Below are 15000 nucleotides of genomic sequence, written 5' to 3' on the forward strand. Positions count from 1 at the left end.
CTCACTGTTGGGTTCTAAAAGGACTCGACCTGAACGTACGACACGTGGAGTTTCCTTTAATTACCTGCAGACGGATGACGACCTGCTTTTGATTGACAGATCAATCAATGGGGCCCCCCCCCCCCCCCCCCCCCCCCCTCCTCCCATCGAGGTCGCTTTTAGCATCTTTTCCGTGACTTAATTTCATCCCATAATCACTGAAATGGTGGTATCCATGACACGTAATCAGTTGTGGGTACCGAAATGTTCAACGACAAAAAAAAGAAATCGTACGTTTTTTTTTTTTTTTTCCTCCCACAGCGAATACAATTTAATCTTCTATGCGTCACCAAAAACAGCCGTTCCTTTTCCCCGAGTGGAGCGACCGGAGAATTCAAATGTTTCTGATGTCCACTTGTCGCTTCCTTTTCCTGTTCCCTCTGTCCTTGGACCATTCCTCCCAGTGGTCACGCCCACTCCCTTTTGTACATAATGTAAGGTTATTTATATTTCATTCCTGTCTGCTGCCTTGCTTGTTATATTTTTCTTCGGCCTCCCTTCTTTCTTTTTAAAGAGGTATATTGAACTGTATCGGGACCATTTTTTAAATTTTTTGTTTTGGCTGTTTTTAATTTGGTATAATTGTCTTAAGCAAAATCCTATTTTTTAATTTGCCAATGTTTTGTTTCTAGTGTTTTGTTATTCAACATTTGAATATATGTATATATAATTATATATATATATGATAAATTATATATAATTATATAATGCCAAATGGCCTTTTTAAGCAAGATACTGTTCAAACCTAATAAAGTGCTTGAGATTTGATCTCGTCTGTCTCTTGTTTCTTCCGGCTCGATGGAGACGGATGGTCCAGCGCTGCGGAATAATTGCCGATCGATCGTGTACCTTTGTATTGATCAGGTGGTCCTCCCATCGAAGGGTTTCCACTCAGTGTTTAACCCTTCACCCTCCAGATCAAATATATATGAATGTGCTTTTTGCATTAATAAGTAATGAACCTTTATGTTTGCATACCCAAACTAAACAGAGGGCTATTTGGATCATTTTGGTTATAATAAAAAAGAAACGCTTCCGATGTGTAAACATCAGCCCGTATGTTACTGGTTAAGATGAAATGAAGATGTCACATCATCGGGGTCGCGTCTCATCGGGGTCGCGTCTCATCGGGGTCGCGTCTCAACGGGGTCACGTCTCAACGGTGTCGCGTCTCATCGGGGTCACGTCTCATCGGGTCGCGTCTCATCGGGGTCGCGTCTCATCGGGGTCGCGTCTCATCGGGTCGCGTCTCAACGGGGTCGCGTCTCAACGGTGTCGCGTCTCATCGGGGTCACGTCTCATCGGGTCGCGTCTCATCGGGGTCGCGTCTCAACGGGGTCGCGTCTCAACGGGGTCGCGTCTCATCGGGTCGCGTCTCATCGGGGTCGCGTCTCAACGGGGTCGCGTCTCAACGGGGTCGCGTCTCATCGGGTCGCGTCTCATCGGGGTCGCGTCTCAACGGGGTCGCGTCTCAACGGGGTCGCGTCTCATCGGGTCGCGTCTCATCGGGGTCGCGTCTCATCGGGTCGCGTCTCATCGGGGTCGCGTCTCAACGGGGTCGCGTCTCAACGGGGTCGCGTCTCATCGGGTCGCGTCTCATCGGGGTCGCGTCTCAACGGGGTCACGTCTCATCGGGTCGCGTCTCATCGGGGTCGCGTCTCATCGGGGTCACGTCTCAACGGGGTCGCGTCTCATCGGGGTCGCGTCTCAACGGGGTCACGTCTCAACGGGTCGTGTCTCGGGGTCGCGTCTCATCGGGGTCGCGTCTCATCGAGGTCGCGTCTCAACGGGGTCACGTCTCATCGGGTCGCGTCTCATCGGGGTCGCGTCTCATCGGGTCGCGTCTCAACGGGGTCGCGTCTCATCGGGTCGCGTCTCATCGGGGTCGCGTCTCAACGGGGTCACGTCTCATCGGGTCGCGTCTCATCGGGGTCGCGTCTCAACGGGGTCGCGTCTCATCGGGGTCGCGTCTCAACGGGGTCACGTCTCAACGGTGTCGCGTCTCATCGGGGTCACGTCTCATCGGGTCGCGTCTCATCGGGGTCGCGTCTCATCGGGTCGCGTCTCAACGGGGTCGCGTCTCATCGGGTCGCGTCTCATCGGGGTCGCGTCTCAACGGGGTCGCGTCTCATCGGGGTCGCGTCTCAACGGGGTCGCGTCTCATCGGGGTCGCGTCTCATCGGGGTCACGTCTCAACGGGGTCACGTCTCATCAGGGTCGTGTCTCGGGGTCGCATCTCAACGGGGTTGTCTCATCGGGGTCACGTCTCAACGGGGTCACATCTCAACGGGGTCGCGTCTCATCAGGGTCACGTCTCATCGGGTCGCGTCTCATCGGGTCGCGTCTCAACGGGGTCACGTCTCATCGGGGTCACGTCTCAACGGGTCGTGTCTCGGGGTCGCGTCTCATCGGGTCGCGTCTCATCGGGGTCGCGTCTCATCGGGTCGCGTCTCAACGGGGTCGCGTCTCATCGGGTCGCGTCTCATCGGGGTCGCGTCTCAACGGGGTCACGTCTCATCGGGTCGCGTCTCATCGGGGTCGCGTCTCATCGGGGTCACGTCTCAACGGGGTCGCGTCTCATCGGGGTCGCGTCTCAACGGGGTCACGTCTCAACGGGGTCACGTCTCATCAGGGTCGCGTCTCGGGGTCACGTCTCACCGGGGTCGCGTCTCATCGGGGTCACGTCTCATCGGGGTCGCGTCTCGGCTTCATTAAACCGTCCCGAGTCCACAGCAGCGCGTCCCGAGTGAGAACCAGCTCTGCTTCCAGAACGCCGTTCCTTCCACTAATTCAGAGGGCCGTGGTCGGCGGCCCTGACGGAGATCCTCTGTTTGTTCCCCTTCCATCTGAGGCGCCCGTGTTTACCCGGGTCAGAGGTTCACCCGGGTCAGAGGGAGGATGTGTGATCAGTCAACGTGGTCGAAGCGGAGAGGAAATTGGAACTGTGGACTTATACGTTGTGACGAGGACGTGCGGTTTGATCTGTGCAATATGGTTAAATACAAAGACGACCCCGACTATCGAGGACAGAAACTACTGAAGCCCAGATTCTCTTAAACTGTCTCAGTGGCCTTCTGCTCTAATATTTTTTAAATGTCTGGTGTGCTTCACTGTATTAAAAATGTTCTAAAAAGTATAAATGAATTATACTGTTTGTCATTAATATGAAAATTTAATGACGTATATCTGTGATTAAATGAGTGTGTCTGCCGGTGATGTGTGTGAGCAGATCCCGGGGGGGGGGGGGGGGGGGGGGGTCGGTGCTGTTTGAAGATGATAATTGGACCCGGCCGTGTCTTCTGGACCTCTGGCCCCCCCAGGGGGCCTCGGCCATTTCACCACCGGGAACAGAAGGACCAGGGAGGTCAGTGATGGGCGGGGCGATTAGGGGATGATAATGGAGAAGAAGAAAAAAAACGTGCGTTGGGAGGAGTACATATATTCAGGAGGGGGATGAGGGTGAAGATAACCTCCTGAAGTATTACACTCACGAGACACCTTGAGGAGCAGAGTGAGCATCTAGAGGGACGTCTAGGGACACCTGGAGCGACACAGTTATAAAGGTAAGGGGCGCTCGTTTACACTAAAATATGACATTGTTAATATGTTAATATTACCCTGAATGTCGTGGAGACCCAACTTTAAGAGAAGGTCGTCGCCATAACAGGAAACTCTACAGAAGATTTAAGGTGTTATATGTTCTTATTAACATTGTCCATCAGTTTTAACATTGGGCCGAATCATTCTGACTATGTTGTCTCTAATTATCACGACAAATACAAAGGGAATAATTTAGCAAAAGATGCAATAATTATTGCATCTCAACTCTACAACCAGTTGAGGTGTCGGTTGAGTTATTGTGTACAGTTATTACTGTTGCAGTCCATAAAGTGTCCATCTTTGGCTTTTAGGTTGTAATATCATGCGTGTTCCTCGGCTGCTGCTGCTGCTCGGGCTGCTTCTCTGCGTGGGAGCTCAGCCCTCTGACGCCCAGCACTGGTCCCACGGCTGGTACCCCGGAGGCAAGAGGGAGCTGGACTCCTTCGGCCCGGCGGAGGTCGGGGTGAGTGTTCGTTCCTTTGACCTCTTTTACTCTCTTTACCCTTCCCAATCTCACTCTCTCTCTCTCTCTCTCTCTCCCCCATTTCTCAGATTTCAGAGGAGATCAAGCTGTGTGAGGCTGGAGAATGCAGCTACTTGAGACCCCAGAGGAGGAATGTTCTGAGAAGCATCATTGTAAGTGAAGTGGCCCCGTTCAGCGCTGCGTGAGGCTTATAATGCAACGAACCACTTTATTAACCACTTATGGTAATGAGGCAATTAGCTGCTCACTAATTTACGTCTTGATTAGCAAATATAAATCCATGTCCATGTAATTTCTCTGGTTAAGACGTGAGCGGTGTTGATGTGAACACTATCACACCACATTGGTGTACACATGTGGAACAATGTGATCTAATCAGATCATCTTCTCAACAGGGAATCTCTCCTTTGTGTTAACAAGAACATAACGACTAAGAGTTGTACTCTAACTACACATTACGTGTTTTGAGCATAGCGTGTCTGGATCTCATGTTTTATTGTGTTGCTCCTTGCAGTTGGATGCCTTAGCCAGAGAGCTCCAGAAGAGAAAGTGACGGCTTTCAACTCCACTTTGCTTTTCTACCTAATGAAAACAACTTCATGTTGATTCTCTGATCTCGTCTCTGTGTTCAATGTGTCTGTCAGTATGCGGTTGTTTTCCAGCATTAAATGGATTGACAAACAAATGTTGAAATTGTAATGTCTTAAAATAAAGTAGCTTTTTTGATATGAACTTTTTCTGTGTGTGTGTCTGGGGTTCGATTCCCTGCAGTGTCCTGCACGTTTTTCGGCATTGACATGAAAGCATTTTTTACTGTTAGACTATGGTTTTAAACTTGCATACAGTAATATGTAGGACTTTCTTTACACTGTCCTCTATCAGCTGACCCCCAAATAATATTTAAAAAAAGCTTTAATTTAATATTATTATTATATTCTATTTGTTGTATATATAGTGCATTGTACTTATTATTCTATAATTTTTTTTGTAAATATTGTTTAAAAAAATATATATATTTTATTACGTAACCTGTATGTACAAATGCTGCTGTAGCAACAACAAAAAAAATCTCCCTGGACATCCTGATCCACACTCCATACCAGTTGGTGGCGGTAATGCGCCAATTAGTTGTTTGCCGACCGTCAATAAACCTCAAAGAAGAAGAAGAACTATCCGCAAAGCCCGGAGAAACTCGGCCGCACTCGGTCACACTCGGCGACCACGCGCGCACCAAGCACCCCCAGATAGGGAACAAACATGGCCGACATAAGTGTCTGTACTCCGCTGCTTGCGGAGTCAGACACTCTAAATAACACCACCAGTACCCCTAACGCGGCTTCTGTCACAGATGCTGGCCCAGTAATAAACACTCTAATAGATAGAACCCAGGTTGAAGGTGAGTTCTGTCCGCGACGTGGACATTCAGCCGTATTGTGTCCTAACCGCCGGGCCAGCGTTAGCTTCCGAAGCTAACTGGCTAGCCAGTGAGCTAACGTAGCTTCCTCGGCTAAATGCGCTAACGTCATCTGTTTTAACGTTTAAAAAGGGCACAATATGTTATACCGCCCGCTAATCGTGTCGCCAAAGAAAACACCCCAATAGTGACACCGATACAACAGTTAGGAGGTTGCTCGTTGTTCCGAGGAAGTGGTCGGCCAACTGCCGCATAACTTTCTACCATTTAAATGGGTGACACGCTCATGTGTGTCTCGTCTCTCTTGGCAAATAAATGGTAACTTCGTGGCGTTGCTCACGCGCAACGGACTGCAACAATGCACGAGCTCGTGGCACAATTTTCAGTCTAAAATGTTGTTGTGTATTGTGTGTAAAAAAAACAAACAAACACAACGTTAGTATTCTCAAGATGGTGGTGGGTTTGATGGATCTCAGGCATAATCAATCGAGTATCGATAAGGGTGTGAACATTCATTGTTAAACATTGTACACATATTTTTGAGATACAGTATCTACAATCCCTGTTCTCTTGATAACTGCTACTGTGATTATCATTTTGGTAAGTACAGTTTTTAAAATGTACAGATATGAGTATTTTGGCATATCAAAGTTGTGCATTAATTGTTTTTACTCATGGCCGTCCTTAGTTTATTTGAGCTGTAGATATTTAGATGGACACAGAGGGAGATGCTGTATTTTAGTACATTATTGTCCTTTTTGTATTACATTGGAGAGAGTTAATATTATGTAGGCCGTCAGTATTTTGAAAATAATCCTTATTCCAATTCCTTATTTTTCTTATTTGATAGGGCGACAGTGGCCGTGGTCAGTATTGATTCATATAGCAGTATGTTTCTTATAATTAGGTTTATTTATTCAGTGACAATTGATCATCAGAAACATTCATATTCAGAACAAGCGAGCACATCTATGCAGTTGAGACACTAACAAACATGTTTTACTAACTAAAGTGATTTAAAATCAGCTTGTTTTTTGTTGACTATTTGAGTAATCAACATATAAGCATAACAGTGATTGTATGTCATAAACAAATGAATCAGTCATATATATGATTAGCTCAACACAGAATACAGTGTCTTAACCATACAATGTCATGGTTAGATTATGAAGTTGTATTAATGCGTTAGTTATTAGGAGCAATGATTTAAAGAAATTGAGTTTCACAGCAACAGCTCGTAGAAATTCATATTTATTGATATCATTTTAATACGATCTTCCCAGTTTTGGTAAAATAGCGACAGCCATAACACAATCTTTGACCAAACAGTCAAGCTTTGGTTATTAATATAATGTTGCCTCGTGTTTCAAACGACAATGGTCTGGGTGTACATGTTGTTGATGCTTCCTGCGTTCAAGTGAAACATTTATTCAAATTAGTCAAATTAATTCAGTCAAGCATGGTATTAAAATATGTGTCGAGGTTTTGCTGTAACAAGTTAGCGTTGTAGTTTTATGCTGTCCCCAAAAAAGTCCTTCTGTTAAATGTTATATATATATAAATAATAGTGGACAACAGATAACATCTTGCTTTAAATGGGTCTAAGAGAGTTGGTGCATCTTGAATAATTAAATGTGTAAATTCCCTCTTAAGATGGACTAATGCGTTTTTCCATTTCTCAGTAAGTCGTCGTCGCAGTATTTTATTTTCTGTAATACATACGCCCGGCCTCCCTCGTGTTCAGACAATGAACATTATACAAATTAACTTTTCATGTTGCAGCTTCGAAATCGTCAAAAGCCAATTTGTCTCCATATGATCAAAATCAGCCAATGAGGAGACACGAGAGCAGCGGTCAGATTCTTAGTAGTTTATATTATCTAATGTAAGTTTACATGAAATAGAACTGTGTATGTCAACGATGAATATGTGTGTCATGTAATGTGAGGATTTAAAAGCCCGCCATTGGTTCTTGATGCTTCCATAATCTTTATTCTCTGAGGCTCATCTGTAACCGTGTCGGTGTCATTCTGCCACACAGGAGACCAGAGGCCACCGGAGCTCCTCGAGGGCCTCCTCACCGACGACTACTGCCACGTGTGTGAGGCCGTGCTGCTCTTTGAGTCTCAGAGGCTGTCGCACTACGAGGTGTGTGTGTGTGTGTGTGTGTGTGTGTCCTGGGATTGTGTTACGGTGTTGTGGACCTCGCCAGGTTAGAGCCTTAATGAAAAATGTCTCCCGTGTCCTCACTCTGCAGGGGAAGAAACATGCTCACAAGCTGAAGGTGTTCATGCAGGCCAGGAGAGCCGAGGACCTGGACCGAGAGTCCATGGGACTCCAGGTCGGCACCCGCTGCGTACATAACATAAACTACAATGCTGCAAGCATAGTAAGCAGTTTAGCTTCAGTAGAATATGAGGAGCACAGAGGAGGTCTCAGGGATCGTCGAACACATCTAGTGTTCTTCTTTTTTTTTTACACTGTTTTCCATTTACGTACTAATTAATATCAGAAAGCATCTATCTGTCTCTTGACAAGTGCCGGTTTCTTGCAGCGGACCATGACGACGAACACGGAGCATTTCTGCGCGCTGTGCAACATGGTGTTCAGTTCCCACGTGGTGGCCAAGTTCCACTACGGAGGCAAAGTCCACGCCAAACATCTCCGGAAACAAGGTCTTCAGCCCCCAGGCGAGTGGTGGTGGAACAGCGTTGTGGGATTTGACTCTATGATTCAAATGTCGGCTCGAGTTGTTTTGCTTAACTGCAGAAGGTCAAACAGAAGGTCAAACACGAACGTGATGAAGCCGATGGTTTCTCGTTGCAGTGACGGACGAGCGCGGGGAGGCGCGTGCTGTAACGCGTCTGGTTCGGGGTCCTGACGCTGACCTGAAATCAGCCCCGCGGGGCGACGGGGAACATCTTCCGGACCCGACGGGCACCGCGGCCGCCCCCAGCACGGAGGTGGACCTGAAGGACCCGAACAAGCACTGCGCCCTGTGCGCTGCCTACTTCAACAACCCCCAAATGGCTCTGCAGCACTACAACGGACGCAAGCACCAGCGGAACCAGGCCAGGCGGGACCTGCTCAAAGAGCTCGGAGACGACGTCCAACAAGGTAACGAGAGTCCTGCCTCTCAGTAGGAACACGGAGGGCGTCACACACCGTGTGAGCGTGTTTCAAGAGGCAATTCACACACTGTGTGACGGTGTCCTTCAATCCAACTGGGATAAGAGGAGACCAATACAACAGCGTTGAAGCCTGAAACCATCACAAGAACCTCCAAGAACATACAACAACCACTTATATTTGAAGCCATCGGCCATAAAGAAGCCGACAAGAGGCAGTTAGTCTGGTTGTGTTTAGACTGGGAAGCTCTCTTCTTTAGCACGTCCAGTTACTGTTTCATCATTCACGCCGTCTTCCCCACTCTCTGTTGTCTCCAGCCAACTCCCTGATGTGCCAGATGTGCAGCCTCCAATTCAACTCTGTGGAGATGTACCAGAGCCACATGCAAGGAAACAAACACCAGATCAGGTACAATCAATACTGCTCATGCTGCACTTCTCCTGTCATCTCTGCTTAACTGCACTTATAGAAACTTGGCAACTTTAAAGCTCCATTAAGTGTTTTTTTTTTATACTTCAGATTAATATTATCACCTGACCTGTGTATCTTATAGCTGCTTTTAGCTCGTGTTTTGTTTTTCAGTCCACACGTGAGTTGTGTAGTTGAGTCCCACGGCTGTGGTGTCTCCTCAAAGGAGGCCGAGAGCACCACCAACACACTCTTTTATCATTCATAAGCACCCATTGGATGTAGAGAATGGTTAGACCCGTTAATTTACCTTCAAGACACTTCATGTGGCTTTAGTGTAACTTCAACATTTATCACCTGATTGAACTTACTTCCTGTTTCCGTGTTCTCGACCAGGGAGAAAACGGTGGTCAAGCTGTGCAAGTCTCAACAAAAGGACTACAACACGTTTGCAGATGAACTGGCGGATTACATCCAGGTCCAGAAGGCTCGTGGCATCACCCCCAAGGCCGGCCAGGTCCTCCCTCTGCAGAGAGAGGGCGAGGAAGAGGAGAAGGAGGAGGAAGCATTTAACCAGGGGGATATCGTTGAACTCAACAAGCGCATGCCCAACCTCCCTCCCACCGCCCACCCTCCTCATCACTCCCGCCCTGGAGGTTACTACCCAGCTGCAGGGTGGCGTCCTCCGCATCAGGGAGGCCCCCCCTGGCCTTCCCATCCCTTGGATTACAGCTGCCCTCCTCCAGCTCCCCCCAGCGAAGGCTCTCCCCTGTTCAATCACCCACCCACAGATAGGAAGAGGCGCAGGAAGCAGTTGAGCTCCTCCTCGGGTACTTCATCGTCCCACTCCTCCTCCTCCTCCTCTTCCTCCTTTAGCAGCAGCGCAAGTGACAGTGACGGCAGCGAATACAGGCGCAGAGGGAAGAGGAGGATGAGGAGACCCAGGAGGGAGGGAGACAGGAAGCCAAGGGATGAGGACTCGGACAAGGAGGAGACGAGGAGGAAGCGACGGAGGAGAGAACGAGACGATGACTCGGGGGAGAGGAGGAGAGAGGAATCCGGAGAGTCCGAGAAAGAGAGCGGGAGAAAAAAGCAGAAGAACCCCGGCAAGCAGAGAAGACGGGAAGATAAACGCCGGGAGGAGGACGGTGAGGTGGGAGCAGGGGATCGGGTGATGGACAGTTCAGTGGCAGAAGACATGATGGACAGTCGAAAAGAGACCGAAAAACACATTCAGGCTGACATGAACACTGAGCAGGGGGAGGGGGAGGGGGGCCAGGGGGAGGCAGCCAGACCTAAATACAGGAAAGAGAAGAAGAAAACAAAAGAGAGAGCAGACACTCGGACCGAGGACGAGAAGCTGTGGGACGACTCCATCCTGGGCTGTTAACCCCCAAAGTTATTGTGAGCATGGCATTTACCATATCATAAACTATTTTAGAATACATGTTCATAGCAGTTAACAAAACACTTTTTACTCTCAGCCCTGACGTGTTGCTCACAGCTGGTGGTTAAGAATGAATTCCAGTTGTTTCTTACACATGTCCGCGGCTGTAATAGCTTTATTTTTCACTAAGACACTTCACAATATATGCGATTGAATTCATTTGCACATCTTTATTCATTGTTTGCTGTAATATTTAAGATCTTTTTCATTTGAAATGATCGTTTAGTCCAGTTATTAATGCATCGACATGTGTCTGTGTGGTCCTCTTAGCGGCCTGTGGGGGGCACTGTTGAGCTTCACTCAGAGCATCAGTAAAGCAAATAAAAGCACACAGATGTGAGAGTCACTTCATTTCCTCTGAAGCTCTTTCAGAGACACGCAGGCTGGTACAAGAAGGCCATCAGCGCACATCTCTGAGGGGTATCTGATAAAAAGGAATGATGCGATTACAAGATCCATCTCAACGATGTTGCGTAAACAGGAGGGTGCATGCGTTATGGATGGACCTGCACATCCAAACAGCCCATAACGTGTTCGGGTCCGGCAGGTGCAACAGTTGAAATGAGGACGTCTCTTTGCAAACTTAAAAATACATTTTCAGAAGCCGCCTGAAGGCAGTTCGTGGTGCTCGAAGATGACTGAAAAGAGGAAAGTAAAGTTCCTTTAAGGATGCACTTAAACCACGCAGGTGTTTAAGTGGTCGACCCTTTTGTGCGCAGCATACTTGTTAAGTTTTATTTTCTTTGACTATCAACTGGGCGGTTTGTGGACCACATGAGCATCAGTATCTCAGGCGTCGTTATGAATTATGACCGCGGGCTAGTTTGGCTTTGTTAAAAACTCGATTTCTAGAAGAAGGTTTTGCGTCGTCAGAACTGTAGACAACAGACTAAAATGGTGTCCTGATGGTTACAAACGGCTGCCATGGCAACCTGCTCAAACGGGCCCGCAGATTAAACAACAACAGCATCCTTTTACTACATCCCCTTTATGATTGAGACGCTTTTTAATGTGCAGTATCTGCACTATGTTGAAGTTTGACATGATGCCGTGGCTCACATGATTCAAGCCAGCGCAGTGTTGTAGTGTGCATTATTATTATTATTGTAGATCCAAAAGCTAAATAAGTGCTTGGTTGCAGTCCAAATGTCAGAGGAGAACAACTTCAAATGTTTTTTGTTTCTAACGTGTGAAGCGAACAAACTCTCTGGAGTCTCGTCTGAAACAGTTAAAAACTCAAAGAGACTGAAGAGACGCTTCAGGGACTAAAGAGAAGGACTAAAGAGAAGCTTCAGGGACTAAAGAGAAGGACTAAAGAGAAGCTCCAGAGACTAAAGAGAAGCTCCAGAGACTAAATAGGACTATCAGAGACTAAAGAGAAGCTTCAGGGACTAAAGAGAAGGACTAAAGAGAAGCTCCAGAGACTAAAGAGAAGCTTAAGAGACTAAAGAGAAACTTAAGAGACTAAAGAGAAGCTCCAGAGACTAAAGAGAAGCTCCAGAGACTAAAGAGAAGCTCCAGAGACTAAATAGGACTATCAGAGACTAAAGAGAAGGACTAAAGAGAAGCTTCAGGGACTAAAGAGAAGCTTCAGGGACTAAAAAGAAGCTCCAGAGACTAAAGAGAAACTTAAGAGACTAAAGAGAAACTTAAGAGACTAAAGAGAAGCTCCAGAGACTAAAGAGAAACTTAAGAGACTAAAGAGAAACTTAAGAGACTAAAGAGAAGGACTAAAGAGAAGCTTCAGGGACTAAAGAGAAGGACTAAAGAGAAGCTTCAGGGACTAAAAAGAAGCTCCAGAGACTAAAGAGAAACTTAAGAGACTAAAGAGAAGCTCCAGAGACTAAAGAGAAACTTAAGAGACTAAAGAGAAACTTAAGAGACTAAAGAGAAGCTCCAGAGACTAAAGAGAAGCTCCAGAGACTAAATAGGACTATCAGAGACTAAAGAGAAGGACTAAAGAGAAGCTTCAGGGACTAAAGAGAAGCTTCAGGGACTAAAAAGAAGCTCCAGAGACTAAAGAGAAACTTAAGAGACTAAAGAGAAACTTAAGAGACTAAAGAGAAGCTCCAGAGACTAAAGAGAAACTTAAGAGACTAAAGAGAAACTTAAGAGACTAAAGAGAAGCTTCAGAGACTAAAGAGAAGCTCCAGAGACTAAAGAGAAGCTCCAGAGACTAAAGAGAAACTTAAGAGACTAAAGAGAAGCTCCAGAGACTAAATAGGACTATCAGAGACTAAAGAGAAGGACTAAAGAGAAGCTTCAGGGACTAAAGAGAAGCTTCAGGGACTAAAGAGAAGCTCCAGAGACTAAAGAGAAGCTTCAGGGACTAAAGAGAAGCTTAAGAGACTAAAGAGAAGCTCCAGAGACTAAATAGGACTATCAGAGACTAAAGAGAAGGACTAAAGAGAAGCTTCAGGGACTAAAGAGAAGCTTCAGGGACTAAAGAGAAGGACTAAAGAGAAGCTTCAGGGACTAAAGAGAAGCTCCAGAGACTAAAGAGAAGCTTCAGGTACCAACGGGGGCTCCTCGGCTCTGAAGCCCCCCTGAAGATCTCCTGTTTTCAAAGAATCCTGCGGTCTCGTTCCCCGCCTCGCTCTCGTCTTCGACCCCTGTAGAGCGACAGGGTGCCCACATCCTGTCCCTTCAAAACCCCCACGGGACCGCTCCACCCCCCGAGCTGTCACTCACACAGCGAACACTTCAGGACTCTGAGCTCTGGGGGTAATCAGACATTTCTGATTGTACGATAGAAATGACAAACAATGGGACATATTTATTTAAAAGAGACACAACATTTGGTTTTGATTCAGATGTTAAGAACCTCTTCCGTCCCTCTTGAAGTCATCGTTGCTCATGAAAGGTCTGAACTGGGTGGAAGTTCAGACTTCAGCGTCTCATATCGAGCTCAGAGTTTGGAATATTCAAACTATTCATCGTGACATTGACCACCGGTTATTGTTTGTTGTTTAATTATGCCTTTTTTCTCTGTCTTATAATAAACAACGTGTCTTTGGGTATTAAATTGATATTTTTGCACCAATTTGAAGACGTGACACCAAAGACTATTTCCTGACATTTTATAGGATTCATCAATTATGAGACAAATTATTCCGTTCAATTGATGGGATTTCACTTTTTTCCTAAAGGCGGGTGTCGTTAAAAATGAACCTCCGTCGTTTTCTTTGATGCGAAGGATGAAATGTAACTTCAGGTTGTCAGTTTTCCACTTTTTAAATTTTGATTTGTGCAGAAAAGGATCTTTGATGTCATTCGTAAATAAATGTCTTCATTTGATACGTTTAAGCTAGTCGGGCATAACTTTAAAATGAAAGTTGAACTGAAGAAACGTCAAAGTGAAAATCAAAACATTTGATAAACGTATTCTAATGAAAATAAATGAAAACTGTCCAACAATTTAGTGACTTTGCACCTTTTCACACAAAATATGTGAGATGATACACATTCTCCAAAGTTAATGTTATTAGAAAAGAACAGAAGAAAAAGCATGAAGAATATTTAATAATAATAATCAACAGAATTGTGGTGCAGATTCTGTATCACGGGTTCTTTGCATCCAGCACCGGTACGTCAATGCCATTCACTCGCATGAAGCATGAGGCATAAGGTATGAAGCATGCAGCATGAGGCATGAAGCATGAAGCATGAGGTATGAAGCATGAGGCATGAAGCATGAGGCATGAAGCATGAGGCATGAAGTATAAGTATGAGGCATGAAGCATGAAGTCTAAGTATGAGGCATCAAGCATGAGGCATGAAGTATAAGTATGACGCATGAAGTATAAGTATGAGGCATGAAGCATGAGGCATGAAACATGAAGCATGAGGTATAAAGCTTCTCTTTAGTCCCTGAAGCTTCTCTTTAGTCTCTGGAGCTTCTCTTTAGTCCCTGAAGCTTCTCTTTAGTCCTTCTCTTTAGTCTCTGATAGTCCTATTTAGTCTCTGGAGCTTCTCTTTAGTCTCTTAAGTTTCTCTTTAGTCTCTGGAGCTTCTCTTTAGTCTCTGGAGCTTCTCTTTAGTCTCTGAAGCTTCTCTTTAGTCTCTTAAGTTTCTCTTTAGTCTCTTAAGTTTCTCTTTAGTCTCTGGAGCTTCTCTTTAGTCTCTTAAGTTTCTCTTTAGTCTCTTAAGTTTCTCTTTAGTCTCTGGAGCTTCTTTTTAGTCCCTGAAGCTTCTCTTTAGTCCCTGAAGCTTCTCTTTAGTCCTTCTCTTTAGTCTCTGATAGTCCTATTTAGTCTCTGGAGCTTCTCTTTAGTCTCTGGAGCTTCTCTTTAGTCTCTTAAGTTTCTCTTTAGTCTCTTAAGTTTCTCTTTAGAGAAGCATGAAGTATAAGTATGAGGCATGAAGTATAAGTATGAGGCATGAAGTATGAGGCATGAGGCATGAAACATGAAGCATGAGGTATGACGCATGAAGTATAAGTATGAGGCATGACGTATGAGGCATGAAGCATGAGGCATG

General features: G+C 46.0%; 3 protein-coding genes across 8 annotated transcripts in view; all 3 read left to right on the forward strand.

Moving 5' to 3' along the window:
- Positions 1 to 132, forward strand: part of ptpra (protein tyrosine phosphatase receptor type A) — a 19772-nt gene extending 19640 nt beyond the window's left edge. For all 3 annotated transcript variants that reach the window (XM_034532627.1, XM_034532626.1, XM_034532629.1), the window contains exon 23: positions 1 to 132. This exon is cut by the window's left edge and continues 1438 nt beyond it. The gene's annotated coding sequence lies outside the window, so the exon portion shown is untranslated.
- A 3829-nt stretch (positions 133 to 3961) lies between these two features.
- gnrh2 (gonadotropin-releasing hormone 2) lies at positions 3962 to 4676 on the forward strand. Its single transcript, XM_034532677.1, has 3 exons — positions 3962 to 4096; positions 4192 to 4275; positions 4638 to 4676. Exons 1-3 carry the CDS (start codon positions 3962 to 3964, stop codon positions 4674 to 4676), a joined length of 258 nt encoding a protein of 85 aa, XP_034388568.1.
- Positions 4677 to 5338: 662 nt separating this feature from the next.
- The window catches only part of zmat1 (zinc finger matrin-type 1), a 14612-nt gene continuing 4950 nt past the window's right edge, over positions 5339 to 15000 (forward strand). For 2 of the 4 annotated variants that reach the window (XR_004609480.1, XM_034532635.1), the window contains exons 1-7: positions 5339 to 5519; positions 7579 to 7685; positions 7795 to 7926; positions 8092 to 8227; positions 8364 to 8654; positions 8984 to 9074; positions 9471 to 10478. Coding sequence is in view for 3 of the 4 variants with exons in the window: in XM_034532635.1 (XP_034388526.1) it covers positions 5381 to 5519; positions 7579 to 7685; positions 7795 to 7926; positions 8092 to 8227; positions 8364 to 8654; positions 8984 to 9074; positions 9471 to 10464 (1890 nt within the window). In the remaining variant the exon portion in view is untranslated. Of the gene's footprint in view, positions 5520 to 7578; positions 7686 to 7794; positions 7927 to 8091; positions 8228 to 8363; positions 8655 to 8983; positions 9075 to 9470; positions 12604 to 15000 lie in introns of those variants that run through there. The other 2 variants (XM_034532634.1, XM_034532636.1) reach the window with 2 other exon arrangements.

Source organism: Cyclopterus lumpus, chromosome 5 (assembly GCF_009769545.1).
Source record: "Cyclopterus lumpus isolate fCycLum1 chromosome 5, fCycLum1.pri, whole genome shotgun sequence".
Classification (NCBI taxonomy): Eukaryota; Metazoa; Chordata; class Actinopteri; order Perciformes; family Cyclopteridae; genus Cyclopterus; species Cyclopterus lumpus.

Excerpts from the sequence above, each read along its gene's own strand:
- gnrh2 (XM_034532677.1), top strand. The coding sequence starts at position 3,962 with ATGCGTGTTCCTCGGCTGCTGCTGCTGCTCGGGCTGCTTCTCTGCGTG. Across the intron at positions 4,097-4,191 it reads ACTCCTTCGGCCCGGCGGAG|ATTTCAGAGGAGATCAAGCT; the intron begins GTCGGGGTGAGT and ends CCCATTTCTCAG. Across the intron at positions 4,276-4,637 it reads ATGTTCTGAGAAGCATCATT|TTGGATGCCTTAGCCAGAGA; the intron begins GTAAGTGAAGTG and ends TGCTCCTTGCAG.